The sequence below is a fragment of the Argentina silus genome, assembly GCF_951799395.1.
Source record: "Argentina silus genome assembly, chromosome: X".
Lineage (NCBI taxonomy): Eukaryota > Metazoa > Chordata > Actinopteri > Argentiniformes > Argentinidae > Argentina > Argentina silus.
In genome coordinates this window covers 38,669,538-38,696,338 of record NC_139653.1, presented here as the reverse complement: position 1 = coordinate 38,696,338, position 26,801 = coordinate 38,669,538, and the positions used below count along the sequence as shown (strand labels likewise).

Sequence of the window (26,801 nt, the reverse complement as noted above, 5' to 3'; positions counted from 1 at the left end):
GTGTGTGGGGTGGGGGTGGGTTGAGGCAGGGGAAGGTAGCGGGTATGAATAATGATTGGACCAGGGGTGAATTCCAGTCGAGACTCCAGCCTAGTGGTATCATGTGGCCGCCATTAATGTCCAATTTCCCATGAACACCGTGTTTAGCAGAACTAGAATACAGACAGATAAGAGAACGCCTCCCCGACACGTAATTACCCCAATGGGTTATGGGTAAGGATCATATCCGCGCTTGCGGGGGGTCACAGGCGATAAGCCTCAGCCCAGCTCCAACACGCTGCTAATAATTACTCTATTGATAATTCACTGAGAAAACCGGCCCAGCCAATAGCAACAGCCCGATTTAATGGATTGGCTGGAGAAGGGTGGGGGGGACCCAGCAAGGCCCTTTTAATAGAAATGAGAATATGTTTAGGCCATAGGGGAAGCATTTTCCCAGAGATAATAAGCCAAATGAAATGTAAACTAGAATGTGCCTGGTATGGGGTGCTGTTTATCTGTCTGTCCTGTTTTAACACTTTCACCCCCACAACCTAAATGAGCTCATCAGTCTCCAAGGGGAGGACCCACTAATGGAATAGACCTTCAACAGCCTCTCTCCATTTAACTACAATAGACACAGTCTCACTCCATTAAACTACACTGGACACAGGCTCGCTCTATATAACAACCCTGTCTTACTCTATTAAACTACAGTAGATTGAATTTGCTCCACAGCCAGAAGTGGCCTGTCTCTCTTCCATCAGAATAACCTCAGATTGTGTGTTTATCACTCTCTGCTTGTCTGCCAAAGTAAGACCGTTCAGTATATAGTGATACAAACTCACACACTCGCAAGCATGCACACACACACACACACACACACACACACACACACACACACACACACACCACTTTGTTTGAATGTACAGGTAGTTGTTTCGTCTCAAGCAGAAGTATCCTACTCATCATTTACTCCCAGAGGAGCAGCAGGTGCTGTACTCTTTAAGAACGGCTCTCAGATATAACAACAACAACAACAACACTCTTAAACAATCAGATAGCCGCAGTCTAATTGTTTTCAACAGTTTTCAGAATTGTTATGAGTTTTATGTCATAAGAGGGATGTGGTTTGGATGTTTCAAACTGCAGACTAATAAAGACAAAAGTAATAAAGATCCTGGACAGAAGCTAAGACTGTTGTTATAGACAAATCAATAAAATGATAGATGATAGAATAAAACACCTCTGCGCGCACACACACACACACACACACACACACACACACTCTCATCATTCTTCACTAGCAGGCTGGTATTGAAAATGACTTATCTGAATCAATAGAGGTGTATGTGTATTGTGTAAATATCATAGTAGAGGTGTGTGTGTGTGTGTGTTTTTGTGTTTGTGTGGTGAGTGTGAGAGAGTGGTGACAGCACCTGCCAAGTGTGTCAGTATGAGAAAGGATAGCCGTGAGATCTGTCTCATAACTTGCAGTGTAAGTCTTGAGTCTCAAAATCCACTGCACACACACACACACACACACACTGTAAATCTCATAGCCTCAGGATCAATACCTTTTCATGTCTTCGTCTGACACTATCGTCTAATTGGCTCCATCTCCAGCTGATCATCTGTCCTGGTAACTGACCTGTGCGCCAGGGAGAGGGGCCGACCATGACCACAAGACCTGACTGAGTCCTAAATTAAGGCTCCTGTCTGGCCGAAGGCCTGGAACTGCTCCCACAGACAGGACGGGGGACAGCCTGGGTGGGAGGGACTTGACCACCCCTGGGACACTTCTCATTCTCCAGACTCACTTTCTCACATTTACATTCATATTGATGTGGCGTAGATCATGTAGATCAGTGGGGGGGAAAAAATCAATGAAAATGCATCAGGTTTCAGGAGTCTGAGACATCACAATGTGAAAACTGTTCAAGGGAGGTGAATACTGTGTGTCATGCTTGATAGTGCAAGCTGTTTGGACGTACCTCTCTGACTGTACTCTAGTTGTTCAACAGTACGGTACCTCTTCGACTGTAGTTTGAGGTCCTTGTTGTTGTCAGTGTGTGAATGTGTGAGTGTGTGTGTGTGTGTGTGTGTGTGTGAGAGTGTGTGTTATTACTGATGTATGTCCTCTTGTGATGTCTCTAGGTCTCGTTCCCGCAACCGGCGGTCTCGCAGCAAGAGCAGTGGCAGGTTCAGCAGGAGGAAGAGCCACAGCCACAGCAGAGAATGCAGCCGACGCAAGGCCCGCGACAAGGACAGAGAGAAAGAGAGAGAGAGGCAGAGAGAGAGAGAGAAGGAGAGGGAGAAGGACAAGACCAAGACCAAGGACAGGTCAGATAAACAAAGGTACACTTTTTTCCATGGTACACACACACACACACACAGACACACACACACACACACACACACACAATACAGGTGTTGTATAAACAGGGTAGATATTGAGAGATGTCAGGAGGGAGAGAGAGACAGGTCCGATGCCATCCATCCATCCATCCATCTTATCTGTCTGTCCTTCACTCCATATCCCCAGGTAGTCAGGCATTATGATAGCTTTTATTGTATTATATGAGTTGTAATGTTACAGTACATCCTACAGTGTACCAGACCTGATGTCTTTAGCTGCCACTGGTGATCTCCTGGCCCCAGGTGCAATATGGGCCATAGCTCCAGCAGCCCAACACGCTCACAGCCCCCCCTCTGTAACTCACTCATAGCTCGTCTCAAAGGGGTTCAACACCAACATTTGCGATGATCGACAAAAAGGCCGAAATCAGTCATTTTCAATTAGAAGCAGTGACTTGTGGAGACACGATGCAACTCACCCCCTGGCTACACAATGCTGGCTGGCAACACAAGAAAAACCAATTGAAATCTTTTCTTTTCTGGGTGATAGAGCAGACGACAACTCTGCCGGAAACAGTTGTTAACCAATAGGAAAACTAGATATAACATTACAATAACGTGAGTTTGTTACATCGTGGTCATACTAGAATTGACATATTGACATATGGTATATACAGTGGGGGAAATAATTATTTGATCCCCTGCTGATTTTGTTAGTTTGCCCGATTACAAAGAAATGAGCGGTCTATAATTTTTATGGTACTTTTATTTTAACAAATAGAGACAGAATATCAACAAAGAAGTCCAGAAAAAACACATTATATAAAGTTATAAATTCATTTGCATTTGATCGAAGGAAATAAGTATTTGATCCCCTACAAACCAGCAAGAATTCTGGCTCATACAGATCGGTTATATGCCCATGAGGCACACAGATTAGTCCTGTCACTTTAAGAAAGTACTCCTAAGCTCTGCTTGTTATGGGTATAAAAGACACCTGTCAATAGAATCAATCTCTTCCATTCCAACCTCTCCACCACCATGGGCAAGACCAAAGAACATTCAAAGGACATCAGGGTAAGAGTTGTAGACCTGCACAAGGCTGGAATGGGCTACAAGACCATCAGCAAGAAGCTTGGTGAGAAGGAGACAACTGTTGGTGCAATTATTAGAAAATGGAAGAAATACAAAATAGCCATCAATCGCCCTTGGCCTGGAGCTCCATGCAAGATCTTGCCTCGTGGATCATCATGAGAAGGATGATCATGAGAAGGGTGAGAGATCAGCCCAGAACTACACGGGAGGAGCTTGGTAATGATCTCAAGGCAGCTGGGACCACAGTCACCAAGAAAACCATTGGTAACACACTACACCGTAACGGATTGAAATCCTGCAGTGCCCGCAAGGTCCCCCTGCTCAAGAAGGCACATGTACAGGCCCATCTGAAGTTTGCCAATAAACACCTAAATGATTTAGAGAAGGCTTGGGAGAAGGTGATGTGGTCAGATGAGACCAAAATTTAACTCTTTGGCATAAATTCGACTCTTCGTGTTTGGAGGGAGAGAAATGCTGAATGCTACAATCCCAAGAACACCATACCCACCATCAAACACGGAGGTGGAAACATTATGCTTTGGGGTTGTTTCTCTGCTAAGGGTACAGGACGACTTCACTGCATTGAGGAGCCAATGGACGGGGCCATGTACCATAAGATCTTGGACGAGAACCTCCTTCCCTCAGCCAGAGCACTGAGGATGGGTTGTGGATGGGTCTTCCAGCATGACAATGACCCAAAACATACAGCCAAGGCAACAAAGGAGTGGCTCAAGAAGAAGCACACTAAGGTCATGGAGTGGCCTAGCTAGTCTCCAGACTTTAATCCTATAGAAAATTTGTGGAAGGAGCTGAAGCTTCGAGTTGCCAAGCAAAAGCCTTGAAACCTTCAGGATTTGGAGAGGATCTGTAAAGAGGAGTGGACCAAAATCCCTCCTGAGATGTGTGCAAACCTGGTGACCAACTATAAGAAACGTCTGACTTCTGTGCTTGCCAGCAAGGGTTTCTCCACCAAGTACTAAGTCATGTTTTGCTTGGGGATCAAATACTTATTTCCTTCGATCAAATGCAAATGAATTTATAACTTTATATAATGTGTTTTTTCTGGACTTCTTTGTTGATATTCTGTCTCTATTTGTTAAAATAAAAGTACCATAAAAATTATAGACCGCTCATTTCTTTGTAATCGGGCAAACTAACAAAATCAGCAGGGGATCAAATAATTATTTCCCCCACTGTATAAGTATTGACATATGGTATATATAAGTATTGACATATGGTATATATAAGCATTGACAGATGACAGAGAAGAGACAGCAGTCTCATATGGTTATGGAGATAACTCTATTGTGATGGAGGCTAGCCATATCAGGGTTAGACCATACATGTAAATGTCCTGACCATACATATAGTCTCTATAGAACAGTGCTGGTTGTCTCTTTCTCTGTGAAGCCACTATGGTTCTAACTCCCTCATAGTCCTGTCTGTCTCCACCTCCTGTAGTCTAACTAACTCAGGTGTCATTCTCTCTGCTCCTTCCAGAATAGCACCTGTACTCTCGCCTCGCCCCTCCACGCTGCCTTGTAATGTGATTGGTGGGCAAGGTGGTGCAGTAATGTGATTGGAGGGCAGAGTGATCCTGTAATACGATTGAAGTGTTGGGTAATGTGATTGGTGGCCAGTTGTTGTGTGTCATATAGACTTTAGTCTTGCATGTGTCTCGTCAGTGAGGGCCCAGAGGAGGCTGTGAAATTTCTGATACACTAGTATCCCACTACCAGGTACGAGGTCCACCTGGAAACCTGATCTCATCCCCACGGTGTTCTTATTGTGACTCTGGTCTGAATGAGATACAAGGTGTATGCAGGTATTTAAGTAGCACTGATGAGTAGCACTCTATTGACAAGAAGCCACTTACAGACGCTTTATGCATCAAATTTAGTTTTTAAAGCAAAAGACAGGTAGTTGTTTTTAAAGGGGCTATATATATATGTATTTATGTATGTGTGTGTGTCTGTCTGTCTGTCTGTGTTTGTTTCTTTATTTATCAATATTACACATTACCTTTCTTAGATGTATATCAGCCAAATAAATAAAGCAAATGCCAGTGAAGGCTAGTAGTGTATATATATATATATATAGAGAGAGAGAGAGAAATATCTCTATTTTCTTATTAAAGCTTCAATATCCTTAAAGCACTGATATTCATCTCTGCTTTTCTTTGACCCCGCTTAGTGTGTGTGTGTGTGTGTGTGTGCATGTGTGCGTGCGTGTGTGCGTGCATGCGTGCATGCATGCGTGCGTGCAAGCGAGACAGGTGAATCAAAGCATCCTCCCTGCAGCTCTAGGCGGTTTAGAGATGTCTTTGAGTTTGGTCGCTACCTAACCACTTGTTTGGTAGAACCTCGTTTGCACCAGGTTTCAGACATATGTAAAACACTGCTCTCTGTGTTAGGTCTTTTTGACAGTGATTCCTCCTCGTCTCCCTCTTTCACAGAGCTGCTAGGAAGTCAGGTCGTTATGATAAACCCCTCCCATTTACAGCGGGGTTGCAGTGCAAGGCCGTAGGGTGTGTGTGTGTGTGTGTGTGGGGGGGGGTGGGGGGGTGGGGGGGGGGTTGGCTCAGCAGTCTTTTAGACTGTCTGTCAGGATCAAAGGCAAGCCTCTCCTCTATACTGCCTGACACAGAGCTGTGTGTGTGTGTGTGTGTGTGTGTGTGTGTGTGTGTGTGTGTGTGTGTGTGTGTGTGTGTGTGAGTGTGTGTGTTGTTGTCATTAAACATTTAGCACTCCTCCAGTGTGACAGCAGGCAGCGTGGTGTTCCAACGTGTTTTCATGCAAAATTTATTGAAAAAGACGAGACGGTGTAAAGAGATCTTGTTGCCTTTCACCAGTGGCAAAGGGTAAATGGGTAAGTGAATGCAGAGAGTGTGTGCGTCCGTGTCTATGTAAGGCTACAGGGTCAGGAGGGAAGCTTCGCTCTGTGTAACTAACACACCGATCTCTTCCCGATATTTACACTGGCAGTTTCCTATGTGGACCTAGTACACACCATCAGTGACCAGATAGAACAAGAGTAAATTGTCCAGAACACACACACACATATTTGCCCTTATACTGAGACAGTAAGTAGTCCAATAGTCCAGAAAGTAGTAGCCAGTGTGTGTGTGTGTTTTTGTGTTTGTGTGTGTGTGTGTGTGTGATTACCTCTTCATGCCCAGTTTTGATCATCTCTCTCCCATCTAAAAGAAGATTTTGAAGATTTTGATCTGCCAAGATATGTCCTACCTAGTACAGGTATGCGTGCGTGCGTGCGTGCGTGGATGTGTGCGTGTGGGTGTGTGTTCTCCCACCTAGACCCAATTAGTCTACACTGCTGTGGTTAGAGAACAGATGGACTTACTTCCCTGAGACCTACCCTGACTGGCACGGGTGGTTGGCATCAGCCAACAGGGCAGAGGGTGGCAGAGACCCTCTATGGTAGGGTAGTGCCCTCACCTCAGGAACTGAGAAAGAGAGGAAGGAGACCCAGGCATTCCGACAACCTCCTCTAGTTGGTTTGATCCTCACAGTAAATGATCTTGCTGCTCTTTTCTCCGCAGTTCAACTTCTATCAGCTCATTAGTAGCAATAATACACAGTGTGTCTGTGTGCGTGCGTGCGCGCATGCGTGTGTGTGTGTGTGTGTGTGGAGGTCTGCCCGCCAGCCATGGTAGTTATGATTGTATAGATTGAGTCTGGGGAACAGCGGGCACTACAGTAGGTTGTGTTAGCAGGACTGTAGGCTGTGTCTGTCTGTCTGTCTGGATAGAGAGAAAACATCACTGGGGAAGGTTAGATTGCACTCGCATGGAATGAAATCAATGAGATGTATAAGTGTATGTGTGTTTCGCTAGGCTGAGCTGCACTGAAGTAGCCGGTGGCCGGGAGCGTTGTGGTTGGAGCAGAGCGGGAGAGGAGGGGGGTGCACAGGTGGGCGTGGTGATGCTCTGGTGGGGCTCCTGCGAGGGGGGGCGGGGGGGGGGGGGGGAGTAAAACTGAAAATTGGGATTGAACGGCGCCTGCAAAGGGGCGCAACACACACACACACACACACACACACACACTGGTCTCTTACACTCAAATACACAACAGTTCTGTTTAGATAGTTGTAATGTAGCTGCTTTTCCTCCATAGATTATGAGGAGAGACTGGTGGTTAGAAGAGACTCTGGCTAATCACTTCTAACATGCACGCACACACACACACACACACACACACACACACACACACACACACACACACACACACACACATACACACATACACACAAACACAAACACATTTAACCTCTAACAGATAGAGGAAGAGAAAGTAAGCTTGGTTGTTAGTCCAACCAAGCAGCGTACCTTACTGACTATAGCGGGGCCTGGGTGTGTATGTGTGTGTGCGTGTGCATGTGCGTGCGCGTGAGTGTGCTTGTGTGTGTGTGTGTGTGTGTATGTATGTGTTTTTGGAACGGTCTGGCCACTACTAATCGCAGAAGAAACACCCTGAGTGAGTGATAGAGAGCTGTGACAATCCACTTAGCACGCTCTGTAATCTGTTTAGGAGTAGTTAAAGGAACACACACACACACACACACATACACAAGCACGCACACACACACACACACACACACACACACACACACACACACGCTTCATGGGCACACAGGCCAGTCTGCACTCTGAACTGGGCAACTTTGTGTGTGTGTGTGTGAGTGTGTGTGTGTGTGTGTGTGTGTGTGTAGGATGCCGTAGGCTCTGAGGGAAGCCAGGCCTGGAGCGTGATGACAGGGCCCAGACCTGGCCAAATGAAATCTCCAATCCTATTAGCCCTGCACCCCTCTCCTCTCCTCCTCTCCTCTCCTCTCCTCTCCTCTCCTCTCATTTCCTCTAATCATGAATGTTTAGCCTCTCCTCTCCTCTCTTCACAAGTGTTTCGTAGCTACTGTAGCCGTAGTGTTGTGTGTGTTGAGGATTAAGAGCAGCAGGTTATGAGAACTTAACATGACAGCCAGTCTGTAGATTCAGAAAGGCGTTGGTAAATGTACTTGTCGACATAGTATGTTTTTCTGCTGTGTGTGTTTCTTCGTCTCCTGGCTGATGCAGGATGCAGAGGAGATTATTATGGAAAGCTAAGTGCAGGAGAAGAACGGCCGTAAATGTTTAATTTTCTCTAGCGTTTTGGTTATTCATGCGATGATACAGGGTAAAGAGAGGTTGAGTGAAGTCTTTACGAGAGAGAGAGAGACAGAGGGGACGAAAATAATACTGCATGGATTTGACTGTTTCTGTTTAGTAGAGTTTTATAAATGTTGAGCATCCAGTTGAGTGGTCCATACAAAGGCTTTTAGAGTATAGCTTATAGTGCTTTAAGTGGCAGAATGTGGCAGAATGTAAATGTCGAGCAAGTAGAAAGAATGTGTTTGAATCTGTACTTGAACTGCACCTGAACTGAGCAATTATCCAATATTTATATATCTGGAGCTGACTGTCAAAATAAAAGTGTGATATTCAGTAAATGTGTGGGTCAGGATATATTAATCCATAAACGTACTCACAGGAAAACCAGGTACACACTATCAAACTTCATGGTGCGTTGCATTCCCCAGCTCTGTGGATGTTGTTCACATGGCTTCTGATTGACAATAACCAAGAATAAATGTTGATAGCTTGATCAGTATAATACTGTATGAATGAACTATGAAATAATTGTGATCTCTCTCTCGCTCCTTCTTTTTCAATGCTCCTGCCTCTCCCTTTTTACCGAGTTTATAGTTTAGGAATATCGTGTGTATGGTGCAGTTTTACAGAGTTTATAGTTTAGGAATATCGTGTGTATGGTGCAGTTTTACAGAGTTTATAGTTTAGGAATATCGTGTGTATGGTGCAGTTTTACAGAGTTTATAGTTTAGGAATATCGTGTGTATGGTGCAGTTTTACAGAGTTTATAGTTTAGGAATATCGTATGTATGGTGCAGTTTTACAGAGTTTATAGTTTAGGAATATCGTGTGTATGGTGCAGTTTTACAGAGTTTATAGTTTAGGAATATCGTGTGTATGGTGCAGTTTTACAGAGTTTATAGTTTAGGAATATCGTGTGTATGGTGCAGTTTTACAGAGTTTATAGTTTAGGAATATCGTGTGTATGGTGCAGTTTTACAGAGTTTATAGTTTAGGAATATCGTGTGTATGGTGCAGTTTTACAGAGTTTATAGTTTAGGAATATCGTGTGTATGGTGCAGTTTTACAGAGTTTATAGTTTAGGAATATCGTGTGTATGGTGCAGTTTTACAGAGTTTATAGTTTAGGAATATCGTGTGTATGGTGCAGTTTTACAGAGTTTATAGTTTAGGAATATCGTGTGTATGGTGCAGTTTTACAGAGTTTATAGTTTAGGAATATCGTATGTATGGTGCAGTTTTACAGAGTTTATAGTTTAGGAATATCGTGTGTATGGTGCAGTTTTACAGAGTTTATAGTTTAGGAATATCGTGTGTATGGTGCAGTTTTACAGAGTTTATAGTTTAGGAATATCGTGTGTATGGTGCAGTTTTACAGAGTTTATAGTTTAGGAATATCGTGTGTATGGTGCAGTTTTACAGAGTTTATAGTTTAGGAATATCGTGTGTATGGTGCAGTTTTACAGAGTTTATAGTTTAGGAATATCGTGTGTATGGTGCAGTTTTACAGAGTTTATAGTTTAGGAATATCGTGTGTATGGTGCAGTTTTACAGAGTTTATAGTTTAGGAATATCGTGTGTATGGTGCAGTTTTCTAATCAACTGTTAGACATTTTTTACTCTCTTTTCCTCATGTATACATTTGCAAATGAAGACAGACTGTACACATCCGTCTTCCTGAGTCGTTCTTGGAAAATGTCAGTTGGGAAAAAGTGAGGAAAAGCACTCTTATTTCAGTAGTGAAACACTGGGTAGAACATCTGCCAAGTTTAATTTTCAGACTGAAATGAATCAACCTGATGAATCATGAAGTAGTGATTGATGTTATGACACACACACACACACACACCAGCTAGGACCATGGAGTGTTTGGCCTTTTTTAGTGGTCCATGAATATTATACACCCTGTCCAAGTTTTTAGGGGTGTGTGTATGTGTGTGTGTGTGTGTGCGCGTGTGTGTGTGTGTGTGTGTGTGTGTGTGTGTGTGTGTGTGTGTGTGTGTGTGTGTGTGTGTGTGTGTGTGTGTGTGTGTGTGCGTGGGTATGTGTGCATGCGTCATGGTCTGAATGTACAGTGCATTCGGAAAGTATTCACTTTTTCCACATTTTGTTATGTTACAGCCTTATTCTAAAATTGATTAAATTCATTTTTTTTTGCTCATAAATCTACGCACAATACCCCATAATGATGAATCCAAAACAGGTTTTCAGAAATGTTTGCTAATTTATTAAAAAAAATAAAAGATTTAATATCACATTTACATAAGTATTCAGACCCTTTACTCAGTACTTTGTTGAAGCACCTTTGGCAGTGATTACAGCCTCAAGTCTTCTTGGGTATGATGCTCCAAGCTTGGCACACCTGTATTTGGGGAGTTTCTCCCATTCTTCACTGCAGATCCTCTCAAGCTCTGTCAGGTTGGATGGGGAGCGTCGGTGCACAGCTATTTTCAGGTCTCTCCAGAGATGTTCGATCGGGTTCAAGGCCGGGCTCTGGCTGGGCCACTCAAGGACATTCAGGGACTTGTCCCAAAGCCACTCCTGCGTGGTCTTGGCTGTGTGCTTCGGGTCGTCCTGTTGGAAGGAGAACCTTCACCCCAGTCTGAGGTTCTGAGCGCTCTGGAGCAGGTTTTCATCAAGGATCTCTCTGTACTTTGCTCCGTTCATCTTTCCCTCAATCCTGACTAGTCTCCCAGTCCCTGCCGCTGAAAAACATCCCCACAGCATGATGCTGCCACCACCATGCTTCACCGTAGGGATGGTATTGGCCAGGTGATGAGCGGTGACTGGTTTCCTCCAGACGTGACGCTTGGCATTCAGGCCAAAGAGTTCAATCTTGGTTTCATCAGGTCTGAGAGTCCTTAGGTGCGGGCTGTATAGTGCTTTTTACTGAGGAGTGGCTTCCGTCTGGCCACTCTATCATAAAGGCCTGATTGATGGAGTGCTGCAGAGATGGTTGTCCTTCTGGAAGGTTCTCCCATCTCCACAGAGGAACTCTGGAGCTCTGTCAGAGTGAACATTGGGTACTTGGTCACCTCCCTGACAATGGCCCTTCTCCCCCTATTGCTCAGTTTGGCCTGGCGGCCAGCTCTAGAAAGGGTCTTCGTGTTTCCAAACTTCTTCCATTTAACAATGATGGAGGCTTCTGTGTTCTTGGGGACCTTGAATACTGCAGACATTTTTTTTTTTACCCTTTCCCAGATCTGTGTCTCGACACGATCCTCTCTCGGAGGTCTACGGACTATTCCTTCAACCTCATAGCCTGGTTTTTGCTCTGACATGCACTGTCAACTGTGGGACCTTATATAGACAGGTGTGTGCCGTTCCAAATCATGAATTGAATTGCCATTCCAATCAATTGAATTTACCACAGGTGGACTCCAATCAAGTTGTAGAAACATCTCAAGGATGATCAATGGAAACACTCAATTTTGAGTGTCATAGCAAAGGGTCTGAATACTTATGTAAATGTGATTTTTATTTTTTTTATTTTTAATAAATTAGCAAACATTTCTAAAAACTTGTTTTCGCTTTGTCGTTATTGGGTATTGTGTGTAGATTGATGAGGAAAAAATGAATTGAATCCATTTTCGAATAAGGCTGTAACACTGTAACAACAAAAAGTGAAGGGGTCTGAATGCACTGCATCAATCAATCCCTTTCGATTTCCATTAATTCAGGAATTCCTTCAATTCAGGAAGTAATTATAGTAATAAAAACTATATTTTCTAATTATAGTACATTGTGAAGAATGCACACCCGATGAGATGGTGACTATTGGTACATATTCAGTACAATTTAAAATGAAGCTTTTTGCAATTATCAGTCATCAATTATCAACCCTTACCACCCCCACAAATGTTTCAATTGGCTATGCTATTCGCTTATTGATTTCTCCTGGCTGATGCGGCCACTCTATTGTAACATCGTAAATTGTTACAGAAAGTAGGGTAATCAAAACTATCCATAGCAATATGTCTTATTACCTGTTCACTTGACATGTTGGGATCTCAATTGTGTGCATGTGCATGTGTATGTGTCATGTGGGTAAGGCTGGCGGTGACTATGGGCAGGGGTGGGCTCAGCCCGCCCAAACGTGCATCTTGCCCACCCAATTAATAGTTAAGAAAAATAAATAAATTTGTTAAGCTAATAGGAAAAATAGCACAGAAAATACCAGTACCGTTTCTAACTTCTGATTAGGTGGGCAGCCTAAAGCCCGCCTCCAAAGTCACCCACTGCCCACCCCCTCTTCTCGTCGTGTTCAGGCACAAACACACAGAGCTCTGAAGCAGACCCGTCCCCTGCACAGAGTGTCTCTCGGAGCATGCTGAGGGGGAGGGGTGTTGCTATGACAACTATGAACTCTGATGGCTCAGATTGCACACACACAGGGGAAGGCAAAGCAAGTAAAAGCACACACACGGTCCCACTGCTCGTGAAAAATCACACACTCAAACGCATAACCTGCTCTAACTCGTGTATGGATTGGAACAAATTTGTGTTCTAAATGTTAGTTTAACTTTAGTTAAGTTTTTGTTTATTACGTTTATTTTTTTTTATCAGGGATCATGTACAAAAACAGTAATCTCAGAGAGAGGAGAAGCTTTGCACCAGATTTAGCTACAAGCGAATTTCCATCAGCGATCCATTTGCATCAACTCAAATTCATTCAATGAAGGGAGAAAGACAGACTGAGGAGAATGATCTGTGTCTGCCAGACCCCTACCCAAAGTCCCGCCCCCAGCAGCAGAGAATAGTTCCAATCGGTGATTACTGTTCCACACACTAACAGATACCACACTACTACCTTTTTGAAGATATAATTATGGTGACTTTTCTAGAAAGTTTACCCATTCTCTCAGTTTGTGAATGCTGTGCTGCTAGCAAAAGCTCAGCAAGCCTAGTGCTGCTTCTGCCTCGAGCAATGTTACTGGGCCCTGCTCCTGTACCCTCCACAAGCACTGCCCCAAAGCAGTTCCCTCTCTTGGCTGCCTCAGCCCCACCTCACACGGTTAGCGTCTTGAATGGTGATGCACCATCCCAACCAATATCAGCTAGCTACCCAAAGCGTGCATTCGGTGCATTATTACGATCATTCAATCCTGCCTGGTACCACACACGACCATGGCTGGAGTACTCTGTTCTGCAGGATGCATGCTTCTGTTTCCCCTGTCGGAAATATGTCACTGACAACAGAGCATTGGTGGTGTAGTTACGTTTCTGTGTGTGAACGAGTTAGGGCTCTGTGGAACAGAAACCTTAAAGCGTGACCACCAAGACACTGATGCTGATGACATTGCTGCGGGTCTTTTTAAAAAAAAAAAATGTTTCAATATACCTTATAGAATGACGACAAGCTAGCTGATATTGCTAAGGGTATACCTAAAAATGCCAAGTACACCTCTAAGGTTATTCAAAATGAGATAATTGAAACACTGGCAAACATGGTTCTTGGAGAGGTCAGGTCGGGTCTGCAGGGTTTGCATGAAAAGTGATGGGACTAGGGACAGGTGTAATGTTGAGAATTTGTCCATAATGATTCGGTTTGTATGTAATTCCATGCCAGAGGAGCATCTGATTGGGTTGCTTGACTTGCATCAACTTGATGCTGAGTACATGTCCACTGAAATATTGAGACGTCTTTCTGGTGCTAGCTACAGTGCTGACAACATAGTTACATTATGTTATGATGGTGCATCGGTGATGAGTGGAGTACGAGGTGGTGTGCAAGCATTGCTTCAAAAGAAAGAAGCTTGATATCCTTATATTCATTGTTATAACTACCAGTTACACTTCGTGGATGTGCATGCCATGAAGGGTGAGCCATGTGCCAAAACGTTTTTCGACCTCTCTAGTTCCCTGTATAACTTCTTCCGTCACCACTATGTGTCAGAAAAGTATGATGCTCCTTGACTCAAAAGACTGCTTGAAATTCACTGGACAAGCCATTATGATGTGACACGGTGCATTGTTGAGAATGAAGACCGTCTTCTCACTATCCTGTCAGAGATCTCAGAGGATGATGATCCACAGTTGATTTGTGCACTGAGGCATCAGGCCTGTTAATTCAAATTAAGAGGCATAATTTCTTTGAGATTGGCAAATTTCTACTGCGGGTGCTTGGTGTCTTGAAACCAGCGAATGCAATTCTACAGTCTCAGTCTGTGGATGTGTGCACTGCTTGTGAGGTTGTTGGTGCATCACAGGAGTCCTTAAAAGACATCTGTAAAGATGATTGCTGGACAGAGCTTTCTCAGGCATCTGCTGGGGATGATTCACATCCTCCAAAAAGAAGGAGAACATTGAGTAAACACCTTGGTGAAAGTGTTGTGCTCTCAACTGTGGGTCATACAGATTCTGATGATCCCACCATCACCCCCTGTCAGTCTCTGAAAAGATCCCTGCTCAATATCCTTGACAGGGCCATTTCAGAAATGGAAAACAGATTTTCCAAGAAGAATGTAAACCTATTGACAGCTATATCCAGTCTTGTACCCAAATCTAGTGCATTTCTAGATTCCACCTTATTGCGCCCTCTACATGTGCTTGTTGGCGCTGCAGCAGACAATGTGAGTGAAAAATGTAATTCTTGATGCAAAACCAATGTTGGTCAAGAAATATCCAAATGAAACAGACCTGTCCACTGTGTGTAAACATCTGCAGGAGTATAACAAAGCTTTTCCTGTGTTGCATAAATTGTATGTAACAGCCCTGGTAAATGGTGTGTCTTCAGCATCATGTGAGAGTTCGTTCTCCACACTTCTTCTCCACACTGTCACGAATCCTAACCCCCTATCGTCGCACCATGTTACATGAAAGAAAGAGCAATTTGGTGATCTTGGCCCATGAGAAATCAATAACAAATACTTTAGACATGGATGAATTTGTTACATTTTTTGCCAAGGCAAACAGGAGACTGATAGATAGATAAAAATAAATAAATAAATGGATATATGACTGATATACTGTACATATACTTTCGGGCTACTAGTCTGCTTCTCTAACCTCGGGCTACCTACCGCCCAAGTTGCCCACCTATTATTTCTACCAGCCCACTCTAAAATAGCAGCCTAAAACCGGCCCTGCATGTGGGGATCTTATTTCAATGGTCTGGATACCATGGAAGCTAGCTAGTACCAATGTGTAGTGTAAACAAAACAGCTCATTGTAATTGCGATTTCGACTCGTGGCCATAGGGTAGTCAGATGTCATGTGTAATTCACTTCCAGAATTGACGGAATTGAAAATTAATTGACCGCAATGATGTCCTTCACACACATCAAGATCTGTGATCTGAGGATGTCTTGTTACAGTGTGCCGTCTGTGGTGATTATGAAGCAAATCAGCAGTGATGTGGATGGCAGCATTAGTAACAGGCTTGTCTGCTGTGTGTGTGTGTGTGTGTCTGTCTGTCTGTCTGTCTGTCTGTCTGTCTGTCTGTCTGTCTGTCTGTCTGTCTGTGTGTGTGTGTGTGTGTGTGTGTGTGTGTGTGTCTGTCTGTCTGTGTGCCACACTGTAGATGTGAAGGTGTATGCTTTTCATTTCTTGTATTTCTTTCTCTTTATCAGGATTTTCTTTACACAGAGCCTTGGGTTAGATTCTCTGCTCTAAACCACCTTACCTTGAACCTACACACACACACACACACACACACACACACACACACACACACACACACACACACACACACACACACACACACACACACACACCTGACGTATCCCAGCAGGCCTGTCTGAGCAGTGCTCAGGGCCATGTTGTTTTGTCTTCTGACGGACAGCAAGAGAAAAGAGAGAAGAGAGACTTACAGTGCCTGAGTGCGCTGGTTAGATAGAGAGAGAGAGAGAGAGAGAGAGAGGTGCAGATGATATGAATAACAATTGCCAAGGCGATTTGGGCCTTTCTCTCTGCAGACCTGATAACCTGCAGAGCCGCAGAGCGCCAGGCCTCTCCTCTCCTGTGTGTGTCAGTGACAGGACGTCTTTGTGGCCAGTTATCCAGGCTGTACACTAGTCCTGCAGAGCCAGGATAATCGCTCTAATCTAATTAAGGTTAAAGAGGGCCATGACTGTGGCTGGGACTGGAGCTGCGGCTGGCCGGCACACACCTCGCTGCTCTAAGCCTGTTACACAGTGTGTGTGTGTGTGTGTGTGTGTGTGTGTGTGTGTGTGTGTGTGTGTGTGTGTGTGTGTGTGACCTAGCAAGGTTGTCATATTGATTATGCAGATGAGGGACTAACGGGTAGGGCTAGCCAGCATGCTACAGCTGACGCAGGACAGGACAGGGATGGAGAGGGAGAGAGAGAGAGAAAGAGGGAGAAATGGAGAGAGAAGGAAGGAGAGAGAGAGGGACAGAGGGAGAAAGAGAGAGTGCGAGAGAGAGAGACAGGGATTATGATTGGTGTAGCCAATTTGTTTCCTCTATTTCTCATGCCCCATTTTTTAATTTAGACATGACACTTTTTTCTGTCTCTTACAGTAAGTCCCTGTTTACACACTAAGGAGAGAGTAGTTTGTAGAGTAGGTTAGGGAAAGGGATAGAGTTTTCAGCGGGGCAGAGGGGGAGTCTGAATGAGCATTAGTAAAAAGGAGTGAGTGAGTGAGAGAGAGAGAGAGAAAAGAGGAGAATGGCATCAGCTGTAGGCTCAACAGCCTCTTAGGCAACGCAGTCCCAAAACAACAGCAGGCCCTCTGCTCTGAGACTTCCTTTATCTCTCCTCTCTCCTTTCTCTTTCTCCTTCTTCTCTCTCACACCACAGTGTGTGTGTGTGTGTGTGTGTGTGTGTGTGTGTGTGTGTGTGTGTGTGTGTGTGTGTGTGTGAAGATTTGTGTATCTATTCTCTAGATGAGGGTGTGAGGTACAATAGCAGGGCAGGATTGAAACTGATCACCTTGTTAACTCCTGGCTGTCTTCATTTTCCCCACCAGCAAGAGACAAACCTCAACACTAATCGCTGAACGCTCCAGTCTGATTTGCAAATGAATTAGCCCCCCTCCCCCCATCCCCCAGACCCCCGCCCTCCCCTCCTTCTTCCTCTCTTTTTTTCATTTGGTGCCAAGATCATCTTTTCATATTGTGCCATAACAGATGCTGCTCTCTGCACTATTGTTCCCCGTCAGTTTCTAGGGCCGCCACAGAAGCCAAAAGATTTCCACATGTGATTTCAACATGAGCATCCCTAACGCTCCACAGACACACACAGACACACACAGACACACAGTCACACACACACACACACACACACACACACACGCACACACATTAAATGTACAGTATAATCCTGCAAGCATGCACACACACACACACACACACACACCCCTGTGCTCCTGCAGTATTCTTTGTGCACAATGTTTTAGTCTGTGGAGTGTTAGATGAAGCATATTGTTCCTGGTTCAATAAGGGAGAGTTTCTCTGATGAGGTTGTAATTGAGAGCTATGAAAGGGATTGTGGCTATTGAGGGAACCAGAGGGAGATAGATTACTCTTCCTCCCTCTGTCTTTCTTTCTTTGTCCTTCTCTCCCACTATCTGTCCATCCTCAGAAGAAGAAGTCAATTTTCTTTAAAATGTGGCTCTCAAATTAAATTTCCTGCACCAGTGAGAGAAAGCAGAAGGCCTGATGTAAGGGCTCAGAACATCTCTCTGTGGTTGGGGGGGGGGGGGGGTGTAGCTGTGGTGAATGTTTAATCTGGGGTAGGGGGGGTGTTTAATCAGTTCCTCCCTCTCCTCCCAGGTGTGCATGTGTTTATGTGATAGGGGAGGGACAGGATATACCGCACACACACAACCAGGTGAGAGGAAGGGAGAGAAGGGGGGGGGGGGGGGGCTGATGCCATTAAAACAGTCTTATCCTAAATCTCATCTTTTCATTTTCTCCTTTTCTCCCCCTTTTATTGACAGCACTTAACCCTCTTAGGGAGAAACATAAAGTGCAGAAAGGGTTAGCCTGCTCTTAATGGAGTTCTTTCTCTACCATTTTGGGATTATGCTAAAGTGGGGTCCTGCCCAGTGATGGGGGTGGGGGGGTGGGTGCTCTGGTCTGATAAAAGACATCCAGGCTTGTGTCTGTGTTCCATTTTCTATAGTGTGCAAGAGAGTGACAGCCGCAGTCTGACCAATGTGCGCTCCTCCCCTCTGTCCATCAGCCATACCCCTCTATCCCTCAACCCCGCCCCATGTCCTTCTGCCCCTCCCCATCCTCCAATTTAACAGTAGAACCCAGAGCGCTAGCACTGGTACCAGAACACACACACACACACACACACACACACACACACACACACACACACAGACAGACACACACACACACACACACACACAGTTATACACAGGAATACAATTTCAATGTCAATAGGCAGGCGTGTTAGTGCTATAGAGATGGCTATCAGGCCTGGAGTGAATGCTGAGCTGCTGTGTGTGATTGCTCATGGCTCAGGGCTGCTGTCTCTCTCTCCGTTTGATTCTCTTTGCTACTGGGTTTATTTATTCTTCCTCCTCCGCCACTAGTTAACAGGCAGGTGAATATGAGGAGCAGATCAGTGGACTCTGTTAGCTGGAGGAGACACACACACGCACACACACACACACACACACCACTCTGCCTTAATAAATATTGCTGCCGTTTTATCAGGTGTCTACGACGATGTTGGAGTGTTCAATGACACGCTTGACGAGCCATGAAGTCACTGGACTTTTCATTCTTCTCGCCACCCCCACTCTAACCCTAACCCTCTCATTCCTCCTTCCCCCCCCTCTCTCTCTCTCTCTCTCTCCTAATATGTGACAGCGGTTCTCTCCTCTGCCTCTCTTCTTTCTCTAAGAGCTGTGGTTGATCCGTGTATCTAGTTGTGCAGGTGTTTATGTTTCTACTGGCAACCTTATGCCCTACATTTAGCAGACATCAGTCATCTATGACTAGTACTAGTACTCTATGACTCTATCTATACCAGGTGTCCTTGGCAGTCACAATGCTACTGGGGGGTACTAGTACATTGTGGTTGGGTTGTGATGCTATTGGGGGTACTAGTACATTGTGGTTGGGTTGTGATGCTATTGGGGGTACTAGTACATTGTGGTTGGGTTGTGATGCTATTGGGGGTACTAGTACATTGTGGTTGGGTTGTGATGCTATTGGGGGTACTAGTACATTGTGGTTGGGTTGTGATGCTATTGGGGGTACTAGTACATTGTGGTTGGGTTGTGATGCTATTGGGGGTACTAGTACACTCTGGTTGGGTTGTGATGCTATTGTGGTAGTAGTACTTTGGGATAAGTAGATGGAGGGTAATGTTGCTGACAGCCAGACAGAGAGAGACAGCAGGTGATGGATCCCCAGACAGACCTGTCCACTGGATCAGTATTGACCACGGCAGAACACTGAGCTCTGTTAACACTTGCACTTGTTGGTCCTCCTTTACTTAATTAACTAGGATAAAGAATCACCCTCTTATGGCAACGACAGAACACATCTGTCTCTCCCTGCCCTCCTCTCTCCCTTTCTTCCTCCCTGTGATGTTGTTGTGTGCCCCTGATTTCTCTATCCACTGTCTCTGGGGTTGTTCAACTGGATGAGCTCTCTCTTTCTAACCCTCTCTTTTTCTGCTCTCTTCCTCCCTCTCTTTTTCTGCTCTCTTCCTCCCTCTCTTTTTCTGCTCTCTTCCTCCCTCTCTTTCTTTCATTACTATATAGCCTAGCGTTTGTGGACTAGCTTTCCTCTCTATATTTCTGTCTCTCTCTCTCTTTCTCTCTCTTATTCTCTCTTCATCCCTCCCTCTCTCTCTCTCTCTATCCCTTCCTTCTCCATCTCCCTCTCTCTCCCTCCCTCCCTCCATCCTTCTCTCTCTCTCTCTCTTCTCTAATCTGGCCCCATGGTTGTGTTACAGCACCATTACTATGTGCGCTGCCTCAACTACAAATTGGCTGAACAGCGCCTGACACTTTTCCAATATTATCACATTAAACCAAGTGGATTCTGATTGATAACCTAATATTGGCCTAATGCAAAGCATCAATCATGCCAAGTATATTAATTATTTAATATGGCAGCCTAATGCAGAAATCGATGAAGGCGGTGTTGAAGGCTGAGGGAGGGAGAAAGGAAAAAAGGGAGAGAGAGAGAGTGAAGGAGTGAGAGAGAGATCAGTCCCTACAGACCAAAACATGATGTTTTGATAAAGAGGAGATAGTAAAAACCGCCTGACTTTTCTCTCCCTCTCTCTCTCCCCCTCCCCTCTCCCTCTCTCTCTCCCCCTCCCCTCTCTCTCTCTCTCTCTCTCTGTTTATTCATTAACCATTAATCTTCTTTCAGGTGTATGTAAAGGGCCTGTTTGCCAGAGAGTGGACAGGAGTCAGGATGGGGATTGGGGGGAAGGGGGTAGGGTATTGATGAAGTCATGACAACACTGGTCACTGTGAGGGAGATACAGACAGAAGGAGAGGGGGGCAGAGTCTGGCTGATTGTTTCCCACTAATTGTTCTTCATTAGTGGGATTACAGCACACTGTCACCAAGGTAACAAATGTCTCTCTCTCGTTGCTCTTCGGCCAGTCATGTAAAATAGAGTATTAGTGTGTGTGTGTGTGTGTGTGTGTGTGTGCGTGTGTGTGTGTCTGTCAGAATGTAATGTAATGCAGTGTGTTAGTCAGAATGTAATGTAATTACAACCAGATGAAGTCTTCCTTAAGTGGTCTGATGCAGCTGACTGAGTGAGCATGGAGTAAACAACCAATCTGTGGTTGAGGAGAGAGTCTAACAGGAGATCAGTGTGTCGCCTTCACACTAAGAAGAGTGCAAGTCAAAAGGGACCCTGAAACACTTCCACTAGGAACTCTTAGTGTTATTGGGTAGGAGGATGGAGGGGGACGTAAGTATTGAGGTACCAGTGACTATTAGGAAGGGGATAGGGACTGTGAGATGCCTGTGAGAGGGGGGGAGATAGAAGAGGGGGGGTAGTGGGTGGGGGGGAGCTGCAGATGCAGCGTTTGATGGAGTAATTCTGCCAGTAGTGTAATATTAGAGATGGTGTCAGTTTACACTGTGATGCTGCTGGCTGCATTAGGAACTGAAGTCTGTCGATAAGCTTCTCTCTCACACACACACACACACACACACACACACACACACACACACACACACACACACAGAGCCATGCCATGGCCAGGGTAGGGTTGTCAGGAAAAGGGGCCAGAGCGGAGGGATTGAGGAGGAGGAGGGGGGGGGGGGGGGGGGGACTGTTTGCTTTCTCTTGATCTTTTGATTTCCTCTGCTACAATTTTGAAATGTGCCAAAAATGCATCTATTATTTACTGCCAATTTGCTCTTTTAAACCGACTGTTTTCCCCTCCTCCTCTCTCCATTCCGTGGCTGCTACCCTGATAATCAGACATGCATTTTTCATTAATTCCTGTATAATAAGCTCACAGTTATTCTCTGTGTAGTGATATAGTTATTAACACAGCAGGGTTGAGACAACATCAGCACACATAAGCATGCATGCGCGCGCATGCACAAACGCACACGCATACACACACACACACACACACACACACACACACACAATTCACTCAATGCAAGAGGAATTGAAAGTAGTTTAATGATTTATTTTTGTCCCCCACCGATGAAATCGGAGAGGAGATTATGATTCGGTCTCTGTCCGTTCGTATGTCACACACTTTTTCTCCGACACCACTGGGACAATTTAGATGAAACTTGGGTGAATGATGGTCTTGCCATACAGATGTGACATTTACGAAATTACACTGATTGGCCCAATTTTGACGAACTATGGTGAAAGATGCGTCTTGCCATTTTCAAGGAGGCACTTGCTAGTTTCAAGGTGACGCCGATTCATCAAACACGTCATAATAGGGTGCAAAGTGGTAAGAGCTAGCAGCCTAATGCAGTAGGCATATAGCCTTACGAATATTTTTAGGAATCAATGCAAAGCTGTAAGAAGCAAGACTGATAAACGGATCAAATAAGCACTAGACCTACAGGTTCCGGTGACTGTTCTGGCTATGAATGCATTTGGGAATAATATTTTGTGAGTGAAGTCTGTTATGCAGCATAATTTAATACCGACACTTGGCCTATATCAATAAGGAAACCAGAGTTGTGTAACCTTGGTTTATAGCCAGTCACATTTGTAACCAAATTTGGCAGTGCAAATATTTTGTGTTCGCCTATTGGTGAAATTGGTGTTTGAAGTAAAGGCATCTTATATCAATAAAGTTAGTACGATAGTAGCCTAATGGTCACCCAAATAATTGTTTCTCTTTGGTCACAGACGGTGATCGCACCAAGAGAAAAAAAGCCCTCCCTGTGCGCAATGGGGACACAGCATTGTAAAACAGACAACCAGAGTGTCATAGTAAAAAGTTTATGAATAAACGTCGTGCTTCATTCACAGGTTTCTCCATCACCCTCCTTTTATGGAGGGGCGCTACATCATTTGTGGGGGACAACATGTTTACTGTACACTTGTTTATTATACTTTTTTATTGGTTTTCAACAATCAACACATTTTGCCACTTTTATACATTAACGTAATAATACAGGTTTAAACAATAAACAACTGAAAGGTTAGGGAGGGAGACAACATAAAACAAAACAAAAACAGATTGGCAGCACATAATCACACACACCGGACAATGCACAATCTGACATTATTGAATTATCCTATGCATCACGTAAGCAGTCTCTGATAGCTTGGGCAACGACCAACCAAGACATCCGAGTAGAGGGTTTAAAAAATGGGCAATTTTAAATTAACTTATTACATTGACGAACACACACACACACACACACACACACACACACACACACAGCCTATTACCAGTACTCTCATGGATGCACAGAGTGGAGCCAACACCTTTTGGTTGCCCAGAGCGATCATTTGTTCCTCTTTACAGCAGCATTAATATGACGGTACAGCTTTGGAAGAGTGTGTGTGTGTGTGTGTGTGTGTGTGTGTTAAATAAATAAACTCTTGATAAAACAGAATACTGAGCTGTAGCAGCAATGGAAGGGGTGGGTGTGGAGGGGAGGGTTTAGTGGGGTTGTTGCAGGTTTTGAAGGCTTTTTTATTTAGAGCCGATTAGCGCCCTGTGCTTTATTTACAGTAGAGGAACTGTGTTTCTGTGTTTTAGGGACGGCGGGAGCATCAAAGCAGGATCAGAACATCTGGTAAGTTCTAATTTCCCTCTCAGTGTCCCGGCATCTTTGATATTTTCTGCTGAAACCAACCAACCAGCACTGAGCTACAGGCTTTGAATACCTGGAGCTGACTGTCAGTGAGGTGGGGAAGGGGAGGGGGCATTATCCCCTAGGACCTGGTCAGGCTTTCATATCACTGTTTCATTCCCCCCCCCCCCCCCCCACACACACACACATACACATACACATACACACACAGGTTCCCTGGGTGGTTTCCACTCTCTCTGGCTCACTCTGTCTTTTTGTTCCGTTTTAAATGACTTTTGATGTGAGGATGAAATGTGGATGAGAGAGAAGAGAGAGAGGCCGCAGATTCTCTCGCTCTTTGACGTTGATGATGACTTGATGCGGCACATTTCGCTCCGTCCCCCTCTTTCTCTCACTTTATCTCCCTCTCTCTCACACACGCATGCATGTACGCGTGCACACACACATACACACACACACACACACACACACACACACACAACTCATATCCACGCAAATATATGGCACTGCTCTGTACATGTCTTGGTTTGTATTCCTCGAATATTGGCAGTCCTCTTTTCCCCTCTCTCCCTCGCACTTTCCCCTCTTTCCCTCTCCCTTTCCTCCAGCACAGGCTGGACCAATCGTCGGCGACCCCTGGTTGGCATGCGAGGTGGTGTTGCGTGGCACGCCGATTGATCATATATAGCGAAGGAAAAAAAACTAAAATCACTGTAAAAAAAAAAAAAAATCTTAGTTTGATAGACTGAGAGCCACATGACTGGGGGAAAAACTATCAAAATTGCGATCACAAAAGTTAGCAAAAACAGGCGGGACATTCACAGTCAAAAGAACGTCGCACTTGGATCATTCCTTGCGCACTGTAGCACGGAGTTCAACTCAAGTTTAAAGCAGTTTATTAATGGAAATGTTTTAACAAGCAATATGTATAATACAGAAACCCGCTACTTTAAGGCAGTTTTTGGTCTAACTTTATTAGTTTCATGAAACAACAAGTTTCGCATTTGTTTCACATGATCAGGCTACATCTCATTGACTGGCGGGTTATTTTCATTGTGTAAGTGTGATGGCATGCTGTTTTTTTTTATAAACGAAGTATTAAATAGGCTGACTGACTAACCTTACAGGCGTGTCCTTGGTTTGCCGTTATCGATAAACTGTGCCTATGCAGCAGCATCCCTGGCTACTTGTGTAATGTCCCACAACCTGGCAGTGTGCAAAGTCGCCCATAATAACCCTCTATATTTAACATTAATGATGGAAAGCGGCGAGTTTCACCTTTTCCATTTTTCAATCTGTAGCGCGTTGGGTATACGCTTTGGTATGCTGCAGAGTGCATTACATTTTCGCACTGTGAACGTAAATACAAGGTAAATATATTGCTACCGTCTAGCAAGCAGGCCCAAAGTTGCTCTGGAATTGACTGGTGACAAGGCATCACGTGACCAGAGTGCGTTATAATTTAAGGCAAATTGCGAATTTATCATCAAGATGGTAATGTAAAAATCTAGTTGGCATACTTGGAGTTGGAGTGGTTGAAAAAATAAGAAACTGGCACACTACATCCAAAAGGTTGCCGACCCTCTGAGAGGGCCCCTGGGACGCAGTGAAATTTTAATGTTGGACATTTCCTGGGTCTCTGTGCTGTCTTTAATACTAGGTTAGAGTGAAAGGCTTCTCCTTCCTCTGTTTGGGTGGGTAGGAACTAAGGTTGGCGGTGCCTGTGTTCCGGGGGATGAATTATAGAGAGGGGTCAGAGAGGGTCCAGGCTCCCTGGATGTAGAGTCGCCTCCTTCAGTCACCTCTGTCCTCATCCCTGCATACTAACCACCCCCCAACTCATACGCAAATGACCCCCGGTACGCAACACAAATGACCCTGAATTCATATTTTCTAAAGACCCCAATCCATCTTTACCAGTATAGCAAATGACCTCATATTCAGGTGACCCCAAATTCAGCAATGAAAAACATTGGGGTGATTGATGCACCACTCTATAAAAGGCTATTTGAATTATTCAGAATAAGATGACATGCATAAACATCAGGAATCAATATGTGTCGGCTTCTCTGCTGCCTCTATGCTAACAGGGGATATGTAGGCCTAGTTTACAATATGTTCTTATGTTAAGATAAGGCGTCCCACTCCAGTACTCCGTCTAGCTGTATTATACTCCAGTACAAGGACAACAGGACGCGTTGGACGTTTTTCTGTGTGTGTGTGTGTGTGTGTGTGTGTGTGTCTGTGTGTGTCTGTGTGTGTCTGTGTGTGTGTGTGTGTGTGTGTGTATGAGTGAGTGATTTCTCCACAGGGATTGGTGTGTGTGGTGCCATGCGTGGGCCAGATTACAGTAGTGTTTTAATGTTTATGTTTGTGTTTAGTTCTCCAGGGTGTTAAACCCTTAGCTCATCATCACACACACATTTGTGTATTTACATATGTATTTTCCTGCATTGACCGATGTATTTCAATACATTTCCAGTGCAATTATTAAAGTTGAAGGTGTGTATTTATGGGTGTGTTTATATGTGAATTTTGAAGGTGTGTATTTATGGGTGTGTTTATGCACATGATGAGATTGCTCTCCAGTAGGCAGGTACCTGGGATGTGGAAGAAACTGATTACGATTCGGGACGAATAACGCCCCCCCACCCCACCACACATCTGGAGCCCTTTGAAAATCTCTTATAGGTAACACCTTACGGTCACATTTGTCACAAGTGTTTATAAATGGTTTATAATTAGTTAATATATCACTTATAACCAGTTTATTATTAGATTATAAACAGTTATAACTCATTAGTTTACATTGTTTGATATTCACTTGGTGCTTGCCAAATAGGAAGCATGCAATCAGGAGCCAATTATTAATGCTTTATAAATGCTTATAAATTAACCCTGATGTGAAATCATGCAAAATTATTTGCAGTGGTTGCACAGTTGGTAAACACATGTTATTTCCTGAATCGTGGGGATGAGTCGGCTGGCACCAAACTGATTCAA

General features: G+C 44.4%; 1 protein-coding gene across 3 annotated transcripts in view; it reads left to right on the top strand.

Moving 5' to 3' along the window:
• Positions 1 to 26,801, top strand: part of rsrc1 (arginine/serine-rich coiled-coil 1) — a 102,013-nt gene that overhangs the window by 20,655 nt on the left and 54,557 nt on the right. For 2 of the 3 annotated variants that reach the window (XM_083695508.1, XM_083695509.1), the window contains exons 4-5: positions 2,137 to 2,337; positions 23,744 to 23,780. In XM_083695508.1, the coding sequence (XP_083551634.1) occupies positions 2,137 to 2,337; positions 23,744 to 23,780 (238 nt within the window). The remainder of the gene's footprint in view (positions 1 to 2,136; positions 2,338 to 23,743; positions 23,781 to 26,801) is intronic. The other variant, XM_083695510.1, reaches the window with a different exon arrangement.